The sequence below is a fragment of the Mauremys reevesii genome, linkage group 18, assembly GCF_016161935.1.
Source record: "Mauremys reevesii isolate NIE-2019 linkage group 18, ASM1616193v1, whole genome shotgun sequence".
NCBI lineage: Eukaryota > Metazoa > Chordata > Testudines > Geoemydidae > Mauremys > Mauremys reevesii.
Window position 1 is genome coordinate 18,305,407 of NC_052640.1, and position 16,181 is coordinate 18,321,587.

At 56.7% G+C, this 16,181-nt stretch overlaps 1 protein-coding gene across 1 annotated transcript; it reads right to left on the minus strand.

Annotated features, from left to right (window-relative positions):
* Nucleotides 1–7,198: 7,198 nt before the first annotated feature.
* Nucleotides 7,199–15,657, minus strand: LOC120386042. Its single transcript, XM_039504824.1, has 3 exons — nt 15,323–15,657; nt 12,931–13,889; nt 7,199–10,337 (listed from the first exon to the last, which is right to left on the minus strand). Exons 2-3 carry the CDS (start codon nt 13,880–13,882, stop codon nt 10,129–10,131), a joined length of 1,161 nt encoding a protein of 386 aa, XP_039360758.1. The 5' UTR covers nt 13,883–13,889; nt 15,323–15,657; the 3' UTR covers nt 7,199–10,128.
* Between the last annotated feature and the right edge of the window lie 524 nt (nt 15,658–16,181).

A 16,181-nucleotide genomic window follows, 5' to 3' on the forward strand; every position in this document is an offset into this window, starting at 1 on the left:
CCCTAGCCCTCCCTACTTCCTGCCCTCGGGGCTGGCCTAACCCCCTCCTCTTGTCCACCGTGTGTGAGGCTGGCATGAGCTCACCCCCACCCCCCCAGTGGCTGCCCCTGCGGCATCAGCCTGAGGCCTCCTGCTGCCGCCAGTGCTGGGCTGGCCCGGCCCAAGCTACTCTCCCAAGCCCTCCCTCCTGCACAGGGCTGGTGGTGTCGCTTGTCCCCTCTTTTTCCCCCCCCATATGTTCCTCCAGGCCCTGCTAGGGGTCACACCCCACTCTTTAGGCAAAACGGTGCATCTGTCCCATTTGCTCCTGCCAACTGATCCTTAAAAAAGAGACTGTCCCGGCCAAAACGGGACATATGATCGATCACCCTAGGCTTTGGCTCAGTGCCTGATCAGCCCTGACAGCAGCGATTGCTGGGATTAGCAGCACTGAACGGGGGGAGGCTGGCCCCTATACTTAGAGAGAGGAGAGCGCTGGGTTAGGCCCAGCCAGCTCAGACCCAGGGGGGTGTCAGATGGGGGGAGATGGGTGGTGGAGGACGCTGCTCAAGGGAGAAAGAGCGAGATGAGTTCTAACAGAGGGAACAGGGAGGGAGGGGGATGTCAGCGATAGGCCCAGCGTGAAGGGAGACCTTGGCAAAAGAGAGCTGCATTGGAGAAGCATGTGTGATTTCCAGGCCGCGTAGGCCCCTCCTAGGGACGGACCAGGAATGTGATGCTTGTTGGGGATGGGTGATCAGGTGAGGTCCAAATGCAGGCCCAGTCCCAGCTGCCGTCTCTCTTAGGGTTCCCCCATCGGTGGTTCTCTCACCCGGGATGGTAGCTTTGCACAGGGGCGCAGAGCTGCTTGCGCAAAGTTGCCGTGTCGGGCGAGATGTCACAGAGGGATGCAGATTGATGCTGCCATGGAGCAGGGCAGGTTTTTGCTTCTGGCTCCAGCAGGAAATATTTGCTCCCCAACCAAAAGCAGTTCCCTCAGAAGCGGGCCGTGCGACGGAGACGAAGGCTCACAAAGCCTGGTGGGAGAGGAGGCGATGAAATACTCCCACCATCCCTCGGACGGCACAGTCACACAGGCTGGAGCTTGGCTTCTGGCCCTGCGGCCCCCTCCCGGCCAAGCCGGCATTCCAGAGCGTTCAAACACTGCCATGTTCCCAGACAAAAATGAAAATGTCAACACAGCCGGGCCTGTGAACACAGCTCAGTTCATTAAGAGTAACATTATTCAAACAGGGCGGTTCCAGAAAGCCAGAGCGCTGCGGCCAACGTTTTCAGACCTGGGTGCGCAGCTGTAGGCCCTTACATCCACATGCAAAAATCAGACCCTTGCTCTACGTGAATTCTTGTGCCTAGGGGTGTCACCTTTCTGCACCTCAGTTTCCCCAGAATCACAGAGCTGGGAGATAGAAGCACCCGCCTGTCTGGTCATTGCTCTGTAACTGTCACTGGTACTGCAATAGCATGTAAAGCCCCCAACCAGCTCAGCACCCCCCATTGTGCCTGGCTTTGCAAAGCCATATCGTACACGACGGTCCCTCAGAGCATGGCGAACCGGCACAAGACAGCCGAGCACAAGCAGGCTGGAAAGATAGAGCAAGGGGGTGGGCTGTAAGGATTAGGGCTCGCCCTGGGGCTGTTGGGGGTCGCCCTGGGGCTGTAGGGGGTCACCCTGGGGCTGTAGGGGCTTGCCCTGGGGCTGTAGGGGGTCACCCTGGGGCTGTAGGGGCTCGCCCTGGGGCTGTTGGGGCTCACCCTGAGACTGTAGGAGGTCGCCCTGGGGCTGTAAGGGCTCACCCTGGGGCTTTAGGAACTTGCCCTGTGGCTGCAGGGGCTCGCTGTGGGGCTGCTGGGGCTCGCCCTGGGGCTGTAGGAGGTCGCCCTGGGGCTGCAGGGGGTCACCCTGGGGCTGTAGGGGGCTCGCCGTGGGGCTGCTGGGGCTCCCCCTGGGGCTGTTGGGGCTCCCCCTGGGGCTGTAGGAGCTCGCCCTGGGGCTTTTGGGGCTCACCGTGGGGCTGCAGGAGGTCACCCTGCGGCTGTAGGGGCTCGCTGTGGGGCTGTAGGGGCTCGCTGTGGGGCTGCAGGGGCTCGCCCTGTGGCTGTAGGGGCTCACTGTGGGGCTGCAGGGGGTCACCCTGGGGCTGCAGGGGCTTGCTGTGGGGCTGTAGGAGGTCACTGTGGGGCTGCAGGAGGTCGCCCTGCAGCTGTTAGAGCTCCAGGTTTGAATCTCCACTCTGCGCTTGGAGAGGGCTTGAGCCTGACTCTCCCATGCTCCAGGCAGGGGAATGCCCTCGCCTCTGGCTCAATGAATATCTAACTAGTTATACAGCGGCCAGCTGCCTGCTGCTTAGGGACATGGCTTCAAGTCCTTGCTCCAGATCAGGCAGAGCAGTGGTTTGAATCCCAGCTGCATGTGCTGGGCTTTTGGCTGTGATGGGGCGGGGGGGTTGGCTCCTATTTTCCCTGACACAGGGTGCCCCTGGCCTAGGCGCCTCGCTCCAGGAGAGGGTACGCAGCGGAGAAACACAAGCAGCCATAGGTGCCTCCTTCTAGCCCATCTGTCAGGCCGGAGGAGCTGGGTTCAAGCCCTGCCCCTCGCTGCAGCATGTCCTACTGCCTAACCTAGGTGGCTCCCCCTCAGGGTATGTCGACGCTGTGACGGGTGTGTGAGTGCAGCCCCTGCAGACATACCTGAGCTAGCGTTGATCCAGCTCGGTCCCAGCTAGCTCAAGTGACATAAGCAGCGTAGCTGTGGCAGCGTGGGCTCGCAGCGCCTTCCGTGACCAACCCTGAGCAGACGTGAGCGGCGAGCCCGTGCTGCGCTGCTGCTGGGGTTACTCAAGCTAGGTCGGTGCAGGCTGGCTTGGGGATGGCGATGCCTGCTGCAATCACACCCTCGCTTCGCTGGCTTCTGAGAATCCCTCTTTTCAGCACTTAACTCACCCCGGGCAATGCATGGGGAGCCTGGGCCCAGCAGGGAGCAGAGCAGCCTGGAGCTGTGACAGTGACTCTGTCCCAAAGGACCATCTCATCCCCAGGGCTTTCTGCAGACAGCAGAGGGGAAGCACCCTAGAAAGTAACGGTGCTCAGCAACCAGCACACACGTTGTGTGGCTGCAAAATGAGCACGCCCCAATGCTTTGGCTGAGCTCTGGACCCGGGGGGAGGGCATTAGCTACGGCACACACCCCTCCCAGGTGGCAGGCTGAGCAGGGATACAGGGCCTTTAAGAGAGGGGTTTAGAGACACTCAAGCCAGACTTAACCCAGCACCTCGCTAGCATTGACAAATGGCAGCTCGCTCCCTGCCCAGGGCTGCCCCTGTCTCAGTGAATGACAGAGCAAGGCTTCTCCGTGACCGGGCGTCTGACGTGTATGAGGAGCCTGAGACACCCTGGCTGGGGATAGCAGGATTGGGCCCAGCCCGGTCACCAAGGGCACTCAGCTCCCATTGGCTTAACTGGAGGGGCTTAGGCCCGCACAGAATCAGGCCTCAAAGAGATGCCTACGTAACGTGCCTAGCTCACATGCTGGCACTTGCTGCAGCCTGTGTCCTGCGTCTGTCGGGGTCCCTGCAGCCGGCTACGCCAAGTCAGAAAATCCTTCTTCTCCCGCTCAGGGCTTAAACCATTGATGTTCGGCTGGGGGGTGCTTGTGACTTAACACCATTGCTGCTAAGACACAAGCTCTGCCATAGCAACCTCAAGCCCCTCCCTTTGTGGCAACCTGCCCCCTACTTCCTCGCCTCACTCTAGGGTTGCCCCCTTTTCCCAGCAGGCCTTTCAATGCCTGGCCCTTTAAATAGGGCAGAGCCAAGCAGCTGCAGCCCTACTGGAGCCATTTTGTGCTGGTTGCTGCCTTGCTGAGCGGGTGAGTCTCCCTAGCGCCTGCGGTGTGTTTGCTAAGAAAGTGACGCTTTCTCCCGGCTGCCTTGTGCTACTGACAAAGCTGCTCCCTGAAGCTGCCAATACTCCTTCTAAGAGCCTTTCATTTTTCCTAAATGCTTTTCCTTGCCCAAGCCCCACTGGGCTAAATGCAGCCTGGCTGCAGTGCCATTGACACCCCCCCCCCGAATTACACCCAGGATGACTTTAGCATACCCACTTTACACACCCACACCTTGCAGCGTACATTGATGGCTCCTCTCCACTTTCACGGGCTGGCTAAAAGAGAGGATAGAACGCAGGCTGTGCGGGTCATCTTGTCTTGTAACTACCTAAACCCAAGTGAGTAATTTCTGCTTTGAAAAGCTGACCTACAGCTCCAGCAGGATGGTTTCTACCAATCTCTTGTCAAAGGTGATAGACCTGAGAGCGAGAACTTGTGCATGAGAATCTCTTTCCCTCCTGTCTGATTCACTCATTCTCCTTGTCCTCAGAGGATGTCTAAAGCATTTCTTTGGTATGAATAACCTGTGCCAGGATTAGGCTGTGAATTAACTAGGCTGGAGGTTTTGAATGCCCGTTCACCTCCCACAGTTCTGGGTTGGCTTAGTACATTTGACTGGCACCAGCTGTTTGGTGAGTGGCCAATGTGTCTCAGCTCTGAGGGCTGTTCACACAAATGGTGATCGCTGTCTGCGAAGAGCTGGAGTGTTTTTCATGATGCCCTGGTGGAATAGACAAGGAGTGCTTTGCACAGCTGGGAAAAGGTGTGATACAGGGCCATTGCTCCTCACTCAGCACAGACGTGATTAAATGCAGATCTGAGCCAAAAGCCCTGAATGGTGGAAAATTCGTAAGAAAGCAAATCTGGATCCAAAGGTTCTGGCTGAGCCCTCTGTGTATTATGGGCAGATCTGAACTCCGGGGATGGTCAGATCCAGGTTCTGAACTGGTAGTGCCAATTCAGGTGTTTCAGGGGAGGGGGAAACAAACTCCAGTCCCTTTACTCTCGGACAGCAGGCACCCCATTCCTGTCCTCACTCATTCCCTGCTCCCCCCAGGGCTCCTGGGTCTTCCTTGGCCGGGGAGCCTCCCTCTCTCCTACCCCCGCAGCATGTGCGCTGGTGCTGCCAGGAGTCAAGTTCTCGCCAGGCTCCCCTGCCCGCTGCCGTACAGAAAGAGAAGCCCTGTGCGCTAGGTCCCAGCACCGTTTGGCTCAGCCACTTCTCAGCGTAGGGGAGTGGCCGGGCCAAGTTGGCTTGGTGGTGTGACCTCATGCACCAGATCACATCACCTGTATGCACCAGACTGCTTGGGCAGCACCACACACGTTAGTATGGGATCACTGCTTTAAAATGGTCAGGCCGTGACCACCCGCCCCCCTCCGCCCAGCTCCTTGGCCTATGGAGCTTTGAGCAAGTGCTGAGAACTTGGAGGGGTGTTCACCCTCACCCCCCCGACAGCAGCCAACCTAACTCTCTTCCCAGATAGCTGCCTGGTTGGGATGACAGGCCTCACATTACGTACCCCCAGGGCCCAGCAAAGAGAGGAAACTACCAGAGTCAGCAGGGTTTGATCAGGCAGGACGCACAGCTGTTTGGTTGGCACTTGCAGGCTCCCCACAGCCCCTTAATTATGCCCAGCTGGTTCTTATCAGCCTCTACAGAACAGCCATGGCAATCTGCAGTGCCTAAGTCATGCCTGGGGGGTGCAGGTAGATTCACAGGAGTGCAGCTTATGCAGATATTCCTGCTGAGAACTCAGAGGAAGGCCGATGAGGGAGCAGGTAGCTAAGCACATTAGCCTGACAGGAACTGTGGACTTCAGTGCACTGATCCTCACGTCCCCTTCTCTACCCATCGTCCCTTGGTACCTTACCCACTGCAAGAGGAGCCGGGTGCTTGAGAATCCCTCCCGCTCAGTGCAGAGGACTGCACCTAGTGCTGAACCCTGGGCTCCATCCGGTGCTGCTGGTACAGCGCTCTGCTTTCCCAGAAGCAAACATGCAACACTGGCAGCTGAGCGGGCCACAGACATGGCGGCAAGAACAAAGGTGTGAAGTGACATGGGATTCATTTCACTGACCTGCATAAAAAGGCTTTCACAGCCGTTGCTTTAAGCATGTACCGTGGAACTAAAAGTGGAACTCTAGGCACATAATGGACAGGGGCAGAGAGGGTCTCCGTTTGTGTGACCTGAGGCAGGCATGAAAGGTCTGCGGTGCCTATGAAATCCCTAATTCACTGACCGGCTGGGCCTCTGAATTCCAAGGGGCCATGGAGGAAGGTCTGGTGTTTTAATGAATCTACTGTAGTTCTATCATTTGTAGTAGTTTGTCAGTGGAGCCATTTTCTCCCAAATATTTAAGGCACTGCCTCGGGGGAATGGGTGTTGTCCATCTGGGCACGGAGATTACAGCGAACAGCTGGAGACTGGCCGTGGTGCCAAAAGGATGGATTCATAAACTATGCATCAATATTGCCACCTGCAGATCTGTGGAGAACCTCTGCTCTGCTGCTGCTTCGCCTGCTCTCTCCCGCTAGTGCTGTATTGCCATCATATGATGCCTTCAGAAGCAGCCAGGCAGTGACATCTAGTGCCCGCTGCAGGGGAAAGGAGATACGGGCTCTGTCACCCCCACTGTAGGCAACTATGCTACATGAAACTAAAAAATGTTTAGAGCAGGGGTGGGCAAACTTTTTGGCCTGAGGGCCACATTGGGTTTCAGAAATTGTATGGAGGGCCAGTTAGGGGCAGCTGTGCCTCGCCAAACAGCCAGGTGCGGCCTGGCCCCACCCCCTTTCTGACCCCCCCCCTTCTCGCCCCCCTGCCCCATCCACCCCGCCTGCTGTCTGTCCCCTGACTGCCCCCGGACCCTCGGACCCTAACTGTCCCCTGCCGCCCAATCCAACCACCCCTTCCCCGTCCCCTGACGGCCCCCAGAACCCCTGCCCCTGACTGCCTCCCGCCGCCCCATCCAACCCCCCCTCCTTCCTGACTGCCCCCCCAGGGCCCCTGCCCCATCCAACCACCCCTTCTCCCTGACCACCCCTGGAACTCCTGCCCCCATTCAACCCCCATTTTCCACCCTCACCCCTATCCCTATCCACACCTCCGGCCCCTGACCACCCCCTGCCCTTTATCCAACCCCCCTCCACCATTCCCTTCCCCCTTACCGCTCTGCCTGGAGCACTGGTGGTGTGGCTGCACCAGGACAGGCAGCCATGCCGCCCGGCTGGAGCCAACCACGCACCGTGCAGCACAGAGCACCGGGTCAGGCCGGGCTCTGCAGCCCTGCTGCCCAGAGCGTTGCACCCACAGCGCAGTGAGCTGAGGCTGCAGGGGAGAGGGAACAGCGGGGGAGGGGCTGGGGGCTAGCCTCCTGGGCCAGGAGCTCAGGGGCCAGGCAGAACGGTCCCGCAGTCTGCCCACCTCTGGTTTAGAGTATTGCAAAATGAACTTGCTTTGTGCAGTTGGTCTTTTGCTTGGGGATGCTAGGACTGGAGGAAAGCCTCAGTGCAAGTCTGACTTGTGAAAATAATTCTTCTGTGAATCTCGACCGTGAAGTATGATTTCAAATCCTTTCTTTAGTGAGGAACTATTCTCCCCAGTTTGCAGGTGAGGACATGGAGATGCTGAGGTTAGCTGGCTTGCTCAAGGTGCCAGTGTTAGAGCTCAGAGAGCACCCAGCGGGGTCCTAATTTCCAGCTCCCTGTTCTAAGTGCCAGGAAATGCCTAGTCCTCACTTGTGCCATGTGCTAAGTTGCTAATTTTCAAACTTATTTAGTTCAACCACTTCAGTATGTCAAGCTGCCGAATGTAACCTGAAGCCATGCAGCCTCCGTTGTATGCCGGGGCAGGGTCACTAGTGATGATGGCTACGAAGGAAAGAGCCCAGCTTGGCTGCAGGATCAAGGTTAATTTGGCAGGGCTGGCAGTTAAGAGTTGGAGTCACGGGCAGGGGAATAAGCATGGAACCCCAGGATACTGCTTTTGCTTGTCAGGGCAATGATTTCACTGGGGTTCACAGGTAAGACAAAGGGAAGCGAAATCAAGCGGCAGCTACCCATTCAAACCAGGTTATTTCCTGTGAGCAGAAGATGCCAATCCGAACGCCAGCTGAGGCATTCAGTTACTTTTCAAATGTATTACATTCCCTATGGACACCCACGTTCCCCCAGGAGAGACAGCCAGTCTGTACGCTTCTCATACTTGTCCCCCCAAGACAAGCTAGTGTGCTGCAACCTGACAGGTGTCACCATCTTCTGGCTCTCAGATCCCACATCAGCTTTTGAATGTCCGGCTTTGTTTCACACAGTGACTGGCAATAACCTGACCTAACCCACACCAGACATCTCACAGGTTTGTTCTTTCTGAAGAGCTCAAGTTTATTTGGCTCAGCATCCGCGCCAGTTACTAGTACAGCTGCTCGTCGGAGCACTAGCTGAACTTGCTAAAAACCTCAAAGGCGACAGGAGTCGTCGGGCTTCCGAATGTCCGGGGAGCGGAATGCAACCAAACTCAATGGAACCTTATCCATCCCCAGCATTTAAAATCCTCTCCCCACCACTCCCTTGGGCAAGAGCTGCATCAGAGCAACCCCCATGAACGCTGCTCTGGGTTCATCCAACCAACACAAGGCTCAGTCCCAATTTCCTCTCCCAGGGTGGAGCGTGCTGGCTGCACTGCTCCTCCAGCCAAATCCTGAGGTCTCGACTCAGGCAGCCCTTGGAATACGTCAGCAGGTGGGCCTCAGGGAATGGTTCTGTATCATGGGAGGGAGGAATTCCCCAGGAGACTCATTTCCTCCCCACGCACGGATCCGCACCAAAGAGAGGGATGGAGATAAGATGGTAATGCAGGAAGCTGATGCTTGCAGTAGACTAGTGCAATGACCTTTCACTTCTGGATGCCTCGGTTCCCAGCTGAAAAGAGGTCATCTCTGATCAATCTAATCACTCTTAGTTCTCTGTGGGCTTTCTCTTGCATCCCAAAACCACCACATGCTTTGGGACTAGCAGAAGTGACGGACCAGGACTGTCATGGCAAGGCTGATCCAGGTCACACTGGAGATTCTTTGGCAGAGTTGTGTGGGAAGCTTGTAGTATCTGCTAGGGTCTTGTCTGGCTCTAGCCAGGGTCAATAGCAAGGCACTTTCCCAAGCACTAAAATGAACACTAAGAAAGTCATATACAAACAAGGCTGTTCCTGAACGGTGGCCCAGCTGGCCAGGATGAGGAAGTGGCTAGGAGTAGGTGTGCCCCCTACGGTATCTGGGAGAAACTTAGACTATCCACCTTAGGCATGAGATAGACAATCCTCAGAAGGGGAGGTCAAAGCAAGCAGACCCGTGTGCGCTCTGGTTCTTGTTGCCTCTGGCAACGAGAGGAGAGCAGAAAACCAGGCAGTGCCAGCAGGGAACGAGTCTGGTGGTGCTCACTTGTTTATTTTAACTTAATACTTAAAGGCCAAACCCTAAGTTCTTACTCAGGTAAAACTCTCGCTCTCGTCACCAGGAGTCTGCCCCGACAAAGACCCTTTGGCTTTGCCCCGTAGCTCCTTACACGGTCGTACAGGGCTGGATCCTGGCTTGGACAGGGAGTGGGCTGCTATGCTGCTTCTCTACTTAGTGAGTTTATATCAACATGGAAAAAAGAAGATACTGGTTTAAATTCCCTGCTCGTGGCTTAGTGGCTAAAGGGGGAAGGACCCGCAGGGACAGGAAGCAATGGTGCGGCTACATGTTCAGTCTTCTCTGCAACGCACGATGCAGCAGGTGAAGCCCGGGGTGATGCGCTGTGCTGCTGTTCCATACACAGATACGGCCCCGCTTCCCCGGCCCATGGACTGCTCTGACACCCTGCTGAGGAAGGGGCCCCATGTAGGCCCACGCAGAGTTATTTCCTTGGTGCTGTGGCTCCCCCAAACATATGCGAGTTTTACGCTATGCCACCAAAGCCACAACGGGTGCCCCCCAATGTCCTGGGTGTGGTTCTCACTGCAGGTTAAGAGCATCAGTGGAGTGATTTCTCTGGTCTTTTCTGCACAGGAACCAGAGTCCCTGCCATTCACGTCTGTGAAGTTCAGTACCAGCTCAGTCCTCTCCTGCTCATTCGGAGGAGCAAGCAATTCTTTTTTTCACTCAAGCACATGAAGCTCCAGGGAACAGGGTACCTGGAGCTGAGTGGGTCTGAACTGGGTTCTGAGCTCCACAGACTGGGGAGGGGCAGATCATTCCCTGGCAGCTGGTCACGTGTCCAGCTCTCGCCGCAGTTTGACAATTTCCAGTAAGAGTTTCTCTTTCTCCAGCACAATCTTTTCCTTCTGCAGCTGCAAGGTCTCTTTCTGCAGCTCCAGGATCTCGGTGTGCAGCCGGCTGTGCTTCTCCCAAAGCTCCTTGGCTGGCCCGACACAACCCCTCTGGCTGGGCAGCGAATCTTCGGTCACAGATGCGCTTGCTGAACAAACCAAACAACAACCCCCCAAATGGTTAAAGCAAACGGGGTCAAGAGAATACAGAAATGCACGGTTCATCCCCGAAACCAGCCCCCGTGGGGCAATGTCCCACCCACCACAAACAGCAGGATCCAACCTCCTCAAAATAAGGGTCATGCCCCAGTTCTGCCAGGACCAGTGACCTAACGCTGCTCTGTCCTGCATCCAGGAAAGCTCGTCCAGGCTACAGGAAGCAGCTCTACAGAGATGCCCTTTCTGATATAACACCCTTGTCTCTCTCTCTCCTATCTTCTCTCTCGTCTTTCTCTGGCCACTTTTCCTCCCTTCTCCCCCCGTTACTCCCCTCCTGTTACCCACATAATTTACCTAGACATGAGACGTGTGGTAGCTCTGATGTCCTAGAACCACTAGTCATGCCAAGCATCAAATAGTGGTGAGGCCTGTAGTGCCTGATGCTACAAACAGGCATTTAAAGCTGAACTGGCACCTTAAAACTAATTTCACTTAGTGCTGCCAGAGAGCCAGGCCATGGGACAGCCTCCCATGCAATCCCAGGGGGAGGAACAGCAAGCAAAGTCAGTATGGGCTTTTGTGTACTCAGGGTGGGACCCTGCCCCGAGAACAGATGAAGGTTCTTTCAAGCTGCCTGAGCACACTTAAGGTTGAGGGTGGGGCTGTCTTAATGGCAATGGGAGATCTGCAGCTGCCCTCCCAAGGGGGGTAAGCCCTGCCCCTTCTGTCAGGTTTAACCATAGTGCCATGCGGAGGTTGTTAACACTGGCTGGGGCAGGCCTCTGCCAACTTGTGCTGAAGTTCTAAGCAGCCTGTTTGGCAAGCTGGACAGAAGCAGAGCTGGAGATGCCCTCACTGCAGTGATACCTTAATGCCAATGTCCAATGCATTCTGGCTTCAGGAAGGAGCTTGGTCACACAGACAGCAGAGGGGGGGTGAAATGTGATTCATTGGAGAATGAGTGGGAATACGGGGCATATCTGGGGCACGATTCTACGCGTGATCCGGAGCTTCGGGACAGTTTAGCAACACTAAAAACGGACACAGGGAACTTCTCCCCAGCCTCAAATTGTACGTCCGCTCTCTTAAAAGCAGCGGTTCTCAAACTGGGGGTCGTGACCCCTCAGGGGGTTGTGAGGTTATTATGTGGGGGGTCATGAGCTGTCAGCCTCCACCCCCAAACCCTGCTTCACCTCCAGCATTTATAATAGCATTACGTATTAAAAAATGTGGTTTTAATTTATAAGGGGGGGTTGCACTCGGAGACTTGCTGTGTGAACGGGGTCACCAATACAAAAGTCTGAGACCCACTGCTTAAAAGCAAGGTGTCCCTTCTCGCCGGATTTGACCTGTTCCAGCTGACCCGCATTTCCTCTCTAGCTACAACAGTAAGGAACCAAGATGGTTCTAAGCCAGCGGTTCTCAACTGTGGGTCAGGACTCCAATGTGGGCCGGGGTCCCCAGGACTGGCTCAGACGTGCTGGAGTCTGGGGTTGAAGCCCAAGCCCCACTGCCCGGGGCCAAAGCCCAAGAGCTTCAGCCCTGGGCAGTGTGGCTCAGGTTACAGGACCTCAGCCTGGGGCTGAGGCCCTTTGGCTTGGGCTTTGCCTCCCCCTCCCCCCGCCTGGAGCGATGGGGCTCGGGCCCTGGCCCTCCCATCCGGGGCGGTGGGGCTCGTGCGGGCTCAGCCTTCAGTCCCTCCTCCTGGGGTCGTGTAGTAATTTTTGTTGTCAGAAGGGGGTCGCCGTGCAATGACGTTTGAGAACCCCTGTTCTAAGCCGTTTACAACTCTGGGCACTGGGATGGAAATAGTATTTGTCACTTGACTCTTATCACAGCTGGAGCAGGGGAGAACAGGGCTGTATTTCTGCAGAGGCATCTTAATAGCGGTAGTAGGAAAAATGCTCCCTGCTGGACTGGAGATACACCCCTGGGGGCACTGCTCACTGACTCACAGAGCCATTCTCAGGGGAGATGTGTTTGGCCCAAGCACTTGGCAATGGGCTGGGAGGAAAGGTCCATTCTTGGGAATTCTGGGCGTCTTAATTCTGGTCACTTGATAACAATGTGCTCCTCTCATGGCAAGCAGGGCCTGCTTAGGAAGGAGTGGTGCCTATTAATGACACTCCGTAACAGAGGGCAAAGCGCCACAGGCAGCTCTATCACCGGGGTAAGACCAAGTACAAATCCTGGCTCAGGTCACACGTGAAATGAGATTGGTGCCTCTTCCCACCCACCAGGTAACCTGGCACTGATGGAAACTTGTACTCCAGACAGGAGCAGGGCAGTGACTGGTCAGGGCTGAGAGATACTGGCAGAGCTCACACGGCTCCTGCTCAGAACAGGCTGAGTTCTGCTCCTGGTGACACCGGTAAGTATCCAGAGTAGCTCTGCTGAACTGCATGGAGCATCTACAGCTATATGCTGGTGTAACGGGAGGCAGGATTGGGCCCGTTTGCCAGGCTGCTGCCAGTAATGACAGCCTCTTCCTTTCACGCACCAATTCAAATACTGAATTCTGCTGGGGAGGAGGAGGAGGAGTCGGGCACTGCATGGCCTGGCTAGCGGGCGTGGCTGTCTCACCATTATCATCCATTGCTGTGTGGATGCCTTCGGAGCTGGGGCTGTCAGTCCTGCTGCTGTGTGTGACTGGGCTTGAGATGACCCCTAGGCAAGGCCATTCGAATACAGGGCTCAAAGGGCACTTGATCTTGTAGGCCAGTGCAAAGTCTGGGGAGCAGTTCAGAGGCACCGGAGTCCTGCCAGGAGCAGGCACCTCAGGTCCATGGCTAGGTGGTGAGGTAGTTCTGGGAACTGGCACAGGGTGTGTCTCAGCTACAGGCGTACAAGTCAGAGGAGGATCCTTACTGGGGCCCAACAGTCTCTTTTCCACACTCTCTTGAGATCCACCCAAGCACAAATTGCTGGGCTGCGGGTCCCCTGGCGCATGGAGGAAGCTCTTTCCTGGACAGCCAGTCCCTGGTGCCATTTCTTTGTCTGCGTCCAAAAGGACTTCCGTTTTGCAGAGCAGTTTGTTCCCCTGGCTCAGCTGAAGTCCATCATTCTGGCTGTGGAGGAATAAGTCTGACGAAGACTCCCGCATGCCCTCCGCTGCGCAGAGCGGCAGTGCGGTTCCAGCCGGGCCGCTGGACGGCTTCATTCTGAACCCAGGGCCCAGAAGCAATGGTTCTGCCAGCTCTGGCCTTGTCTTATTGAAGAGAGCAAAGATGTTGTGGAAGAGCCTCTCCTGGGGCCGCTGCCTCAACAAGGGGTGTTTCACCGTGGTCAGCTCCTTGCGGGCGTCAATGACCATGTTATGCCACTTCTTGCGGATCTCGTCAGGCGTGCGCTGCACGAGCGGGCTGAGGGAGTTGACGGCAGCAGTGATCTCTTCCCACGCTCGCTGACGGTCCATCGTGTTCCTGTAGCGCCCGCTCTTGGGGATCAGGATGTCCTTGCGCAGGCTGAATTCTTCGAGGATGAGGAACTTCTCTTCTTCAGAAAACTTGAGTCTTTTTGGCTTGGCTGTGGTCATGTTGCCCCTGCAATTCAATTACAAGTCACCATTATGGCACTATTTACCATGAGATCCCGCTTAACCGTAGTAAATGGATGGGGCTCCTACTGAGCCCAGGTGGGTAGAAGAGGCTATTGCACAAGGTGGATCGTGACTCCATCCAAGTTTGAGGTTTTTGGGAGCAATCAATTGGTTGATAATTATGTTTCACCCATCAATACCCATAGGACCTTTTGCAGCTTTAAGTTCAGGTGATTTAAGCACATAAATAAGATTACCCTACGATTAGATAACCTGGCCTTAGCCACAAATCCAGCTGGGCGCCTCACAATCAGCAGTGGCTGAACTTCGCCTAACCAAGGGCCTCACTGACAAACTGCCACAGCCTGAGAGATGCACAGGATCTGCGTACAACTGAGCTGCCTGCGGCCACGCTGGCCTTTAATGCCAAAGTGAGGCCTGGCGGAGCACAGGTCCCAGCCTGCAACACAGCAGCTTCATCCAGCAAGGCCCATCATGGAGTCTGCATCTTAAAAGCACAAAATCCTTCCTGTTAAACAGTTACCCTCTATAACCATATAGAATCTCACAGGGCTTTATGAAGGAAGGTAAATATCATTAATTACCACATTAAATGCAGGGAAACTGAGGCAAAGGAAGGTGAAACAACTAGTCTGTCACAGAGCAAGCCGAGGACTAGAACCCTGGACTGCTGACTCCCAATCCCGTTCTCCATGGAAGCATAGCCCACAGGGACTACACCTTGCTGGGATCAACAAGCAGTAGCTCACAGGGGCATCAGCTGTCCCTGAAGGCAGATCTTTGTACTGAAAGGGCCTGCAGCTCTCCATTGTTTTGTCAGATGTGTAGCATATGCTCCTTGGGGCAGGGATCAGGCCTTCGAAGGCACCCCTGCCAGAGAGAGGGACAGGAGGAACATCCCCTCAGCGCTGGGAACTTTGACCCGCTATGACACTTCCTGACACATGGGCCATCTAGCCCAGCATCCCATCTCTGTGCCAGGGGCCAGCCCCGATGCTGCAGAAGAAGGGGTGAAGGCACCCCGCAAATGCACAATTATGCAATAACCCCGACAGGGGAAATTTCTTCCTAATCCTTAATTCCTAGTGCCTGGCTGATGCCCCGAAGCACCAGCGTTTAGCTCCCTTATTTTTTCTCCTGGTGCCTGAAACTCCAGATGCTTTTATTGCTGGTCTAAACCCCTAAGTGTGCTGGGCCCCTGCTGAGCTCTCTCCCGCACCAGTATCCAGTGGGGGTGAGTTCCAGCGGCTAACGAACTGCCGGGCGGAGCGAGCTGGGGGCGCGCACCTCGCTGGGGTGGCCCCGCACCTCTGAAAATGGGGCGCAGCGCAGGGCCATTGCACGCCGGGAGCGGCCTCCTGCGCAGGGGCTGGGGCGAGTCTGTGGGGCCCGGCCTGGCCGCGGGGCGGCACCTACCTGCCGGCGGCGGCCGGAAGCGGGAGCCGGGGAGGCCGCGGCCGCCCCGGGCCCAGCTCGCAGGAAGCGGCGGGTTGCCACGTATCCCGTGACACGGGGCCGCCGTGGCCACGCCCCGGCCTAGCTCCGGGATCCCGGCCGGGCCCTGCCCCGTCGCTGGGGCTCGCTCCCGGCCCCGCCGCCCAGCCCGAGCGCGGCGCAGTGAGCGGCCCCGGCCCGGGGGCTCTTTGGTTTCCTCGCCCAGCAGCCCGCTGCCCCGTCCGGGGCCTTCCTCCCGGGCCGCTCCCCTCAGCGGGGACGGCGTTTCCTGGGGCCGAGGCGGGGTCTGGCCTGGCCTGGCGGCGGCGGCAGGTGGGGGCTGGAGCCGGCCCGCCCTCAGTGCGGCAGGCGCTGGGGGGAGCCCTGCGGGGTGGGGTGCCAGCACCCGGGCACGCGCCAGTCAGTGCTGGTGGGGTGGGGAGGGGCTGTACCTGTGCCCGAGCAGAGGGGGTGATGTCGGGGGGGGGGGGGCTCCTGCAAGTGTTCGAGCTGTTCAGGGATTGGCCCGGGACCAAGATTTGATATTTTCAGTCATGACTTTGGCGCAAAAAATAGGTGTGTGCGAATGACCTTTGCTGAGCACAGGGAGCTGGGCGATGGGAGTATTGTACAGGAAGACGCGGGTGACCTGGCGGACTGGAGCGATAGACGGGGGATGAAATGTAATGGTACAAAGTGTGAGGTCGGGCCGTGCACATAGGGAGGGGTAAGAATTTCTGCTACAAGCTGGGGGGGGCTCATCAGTCGGAAACAACAGAGAAGGAGAAAGACCTGGGTGTGCTGGTTGACTATGAGCCATCAAATGTGCTGTGGGCCTACG

Bases quoted from the DNA above. Each gene is read 5' to 3' on its own strand.
- LOC120386042 (XM_039504824.1), bottom strand. From the start codon at position 13,882: ATGACCACAGCCAAGCCAAAAAGACTCAAGTTTTCTGAAGAAGAGAAG. The intron at 10,338-12,930 runs GTGAGACAGCCA...TGGTTTGTTCAG, and splicing joins CACAGCAATGGATGATAATG to CAAGCGCATCTGTGACCGAA.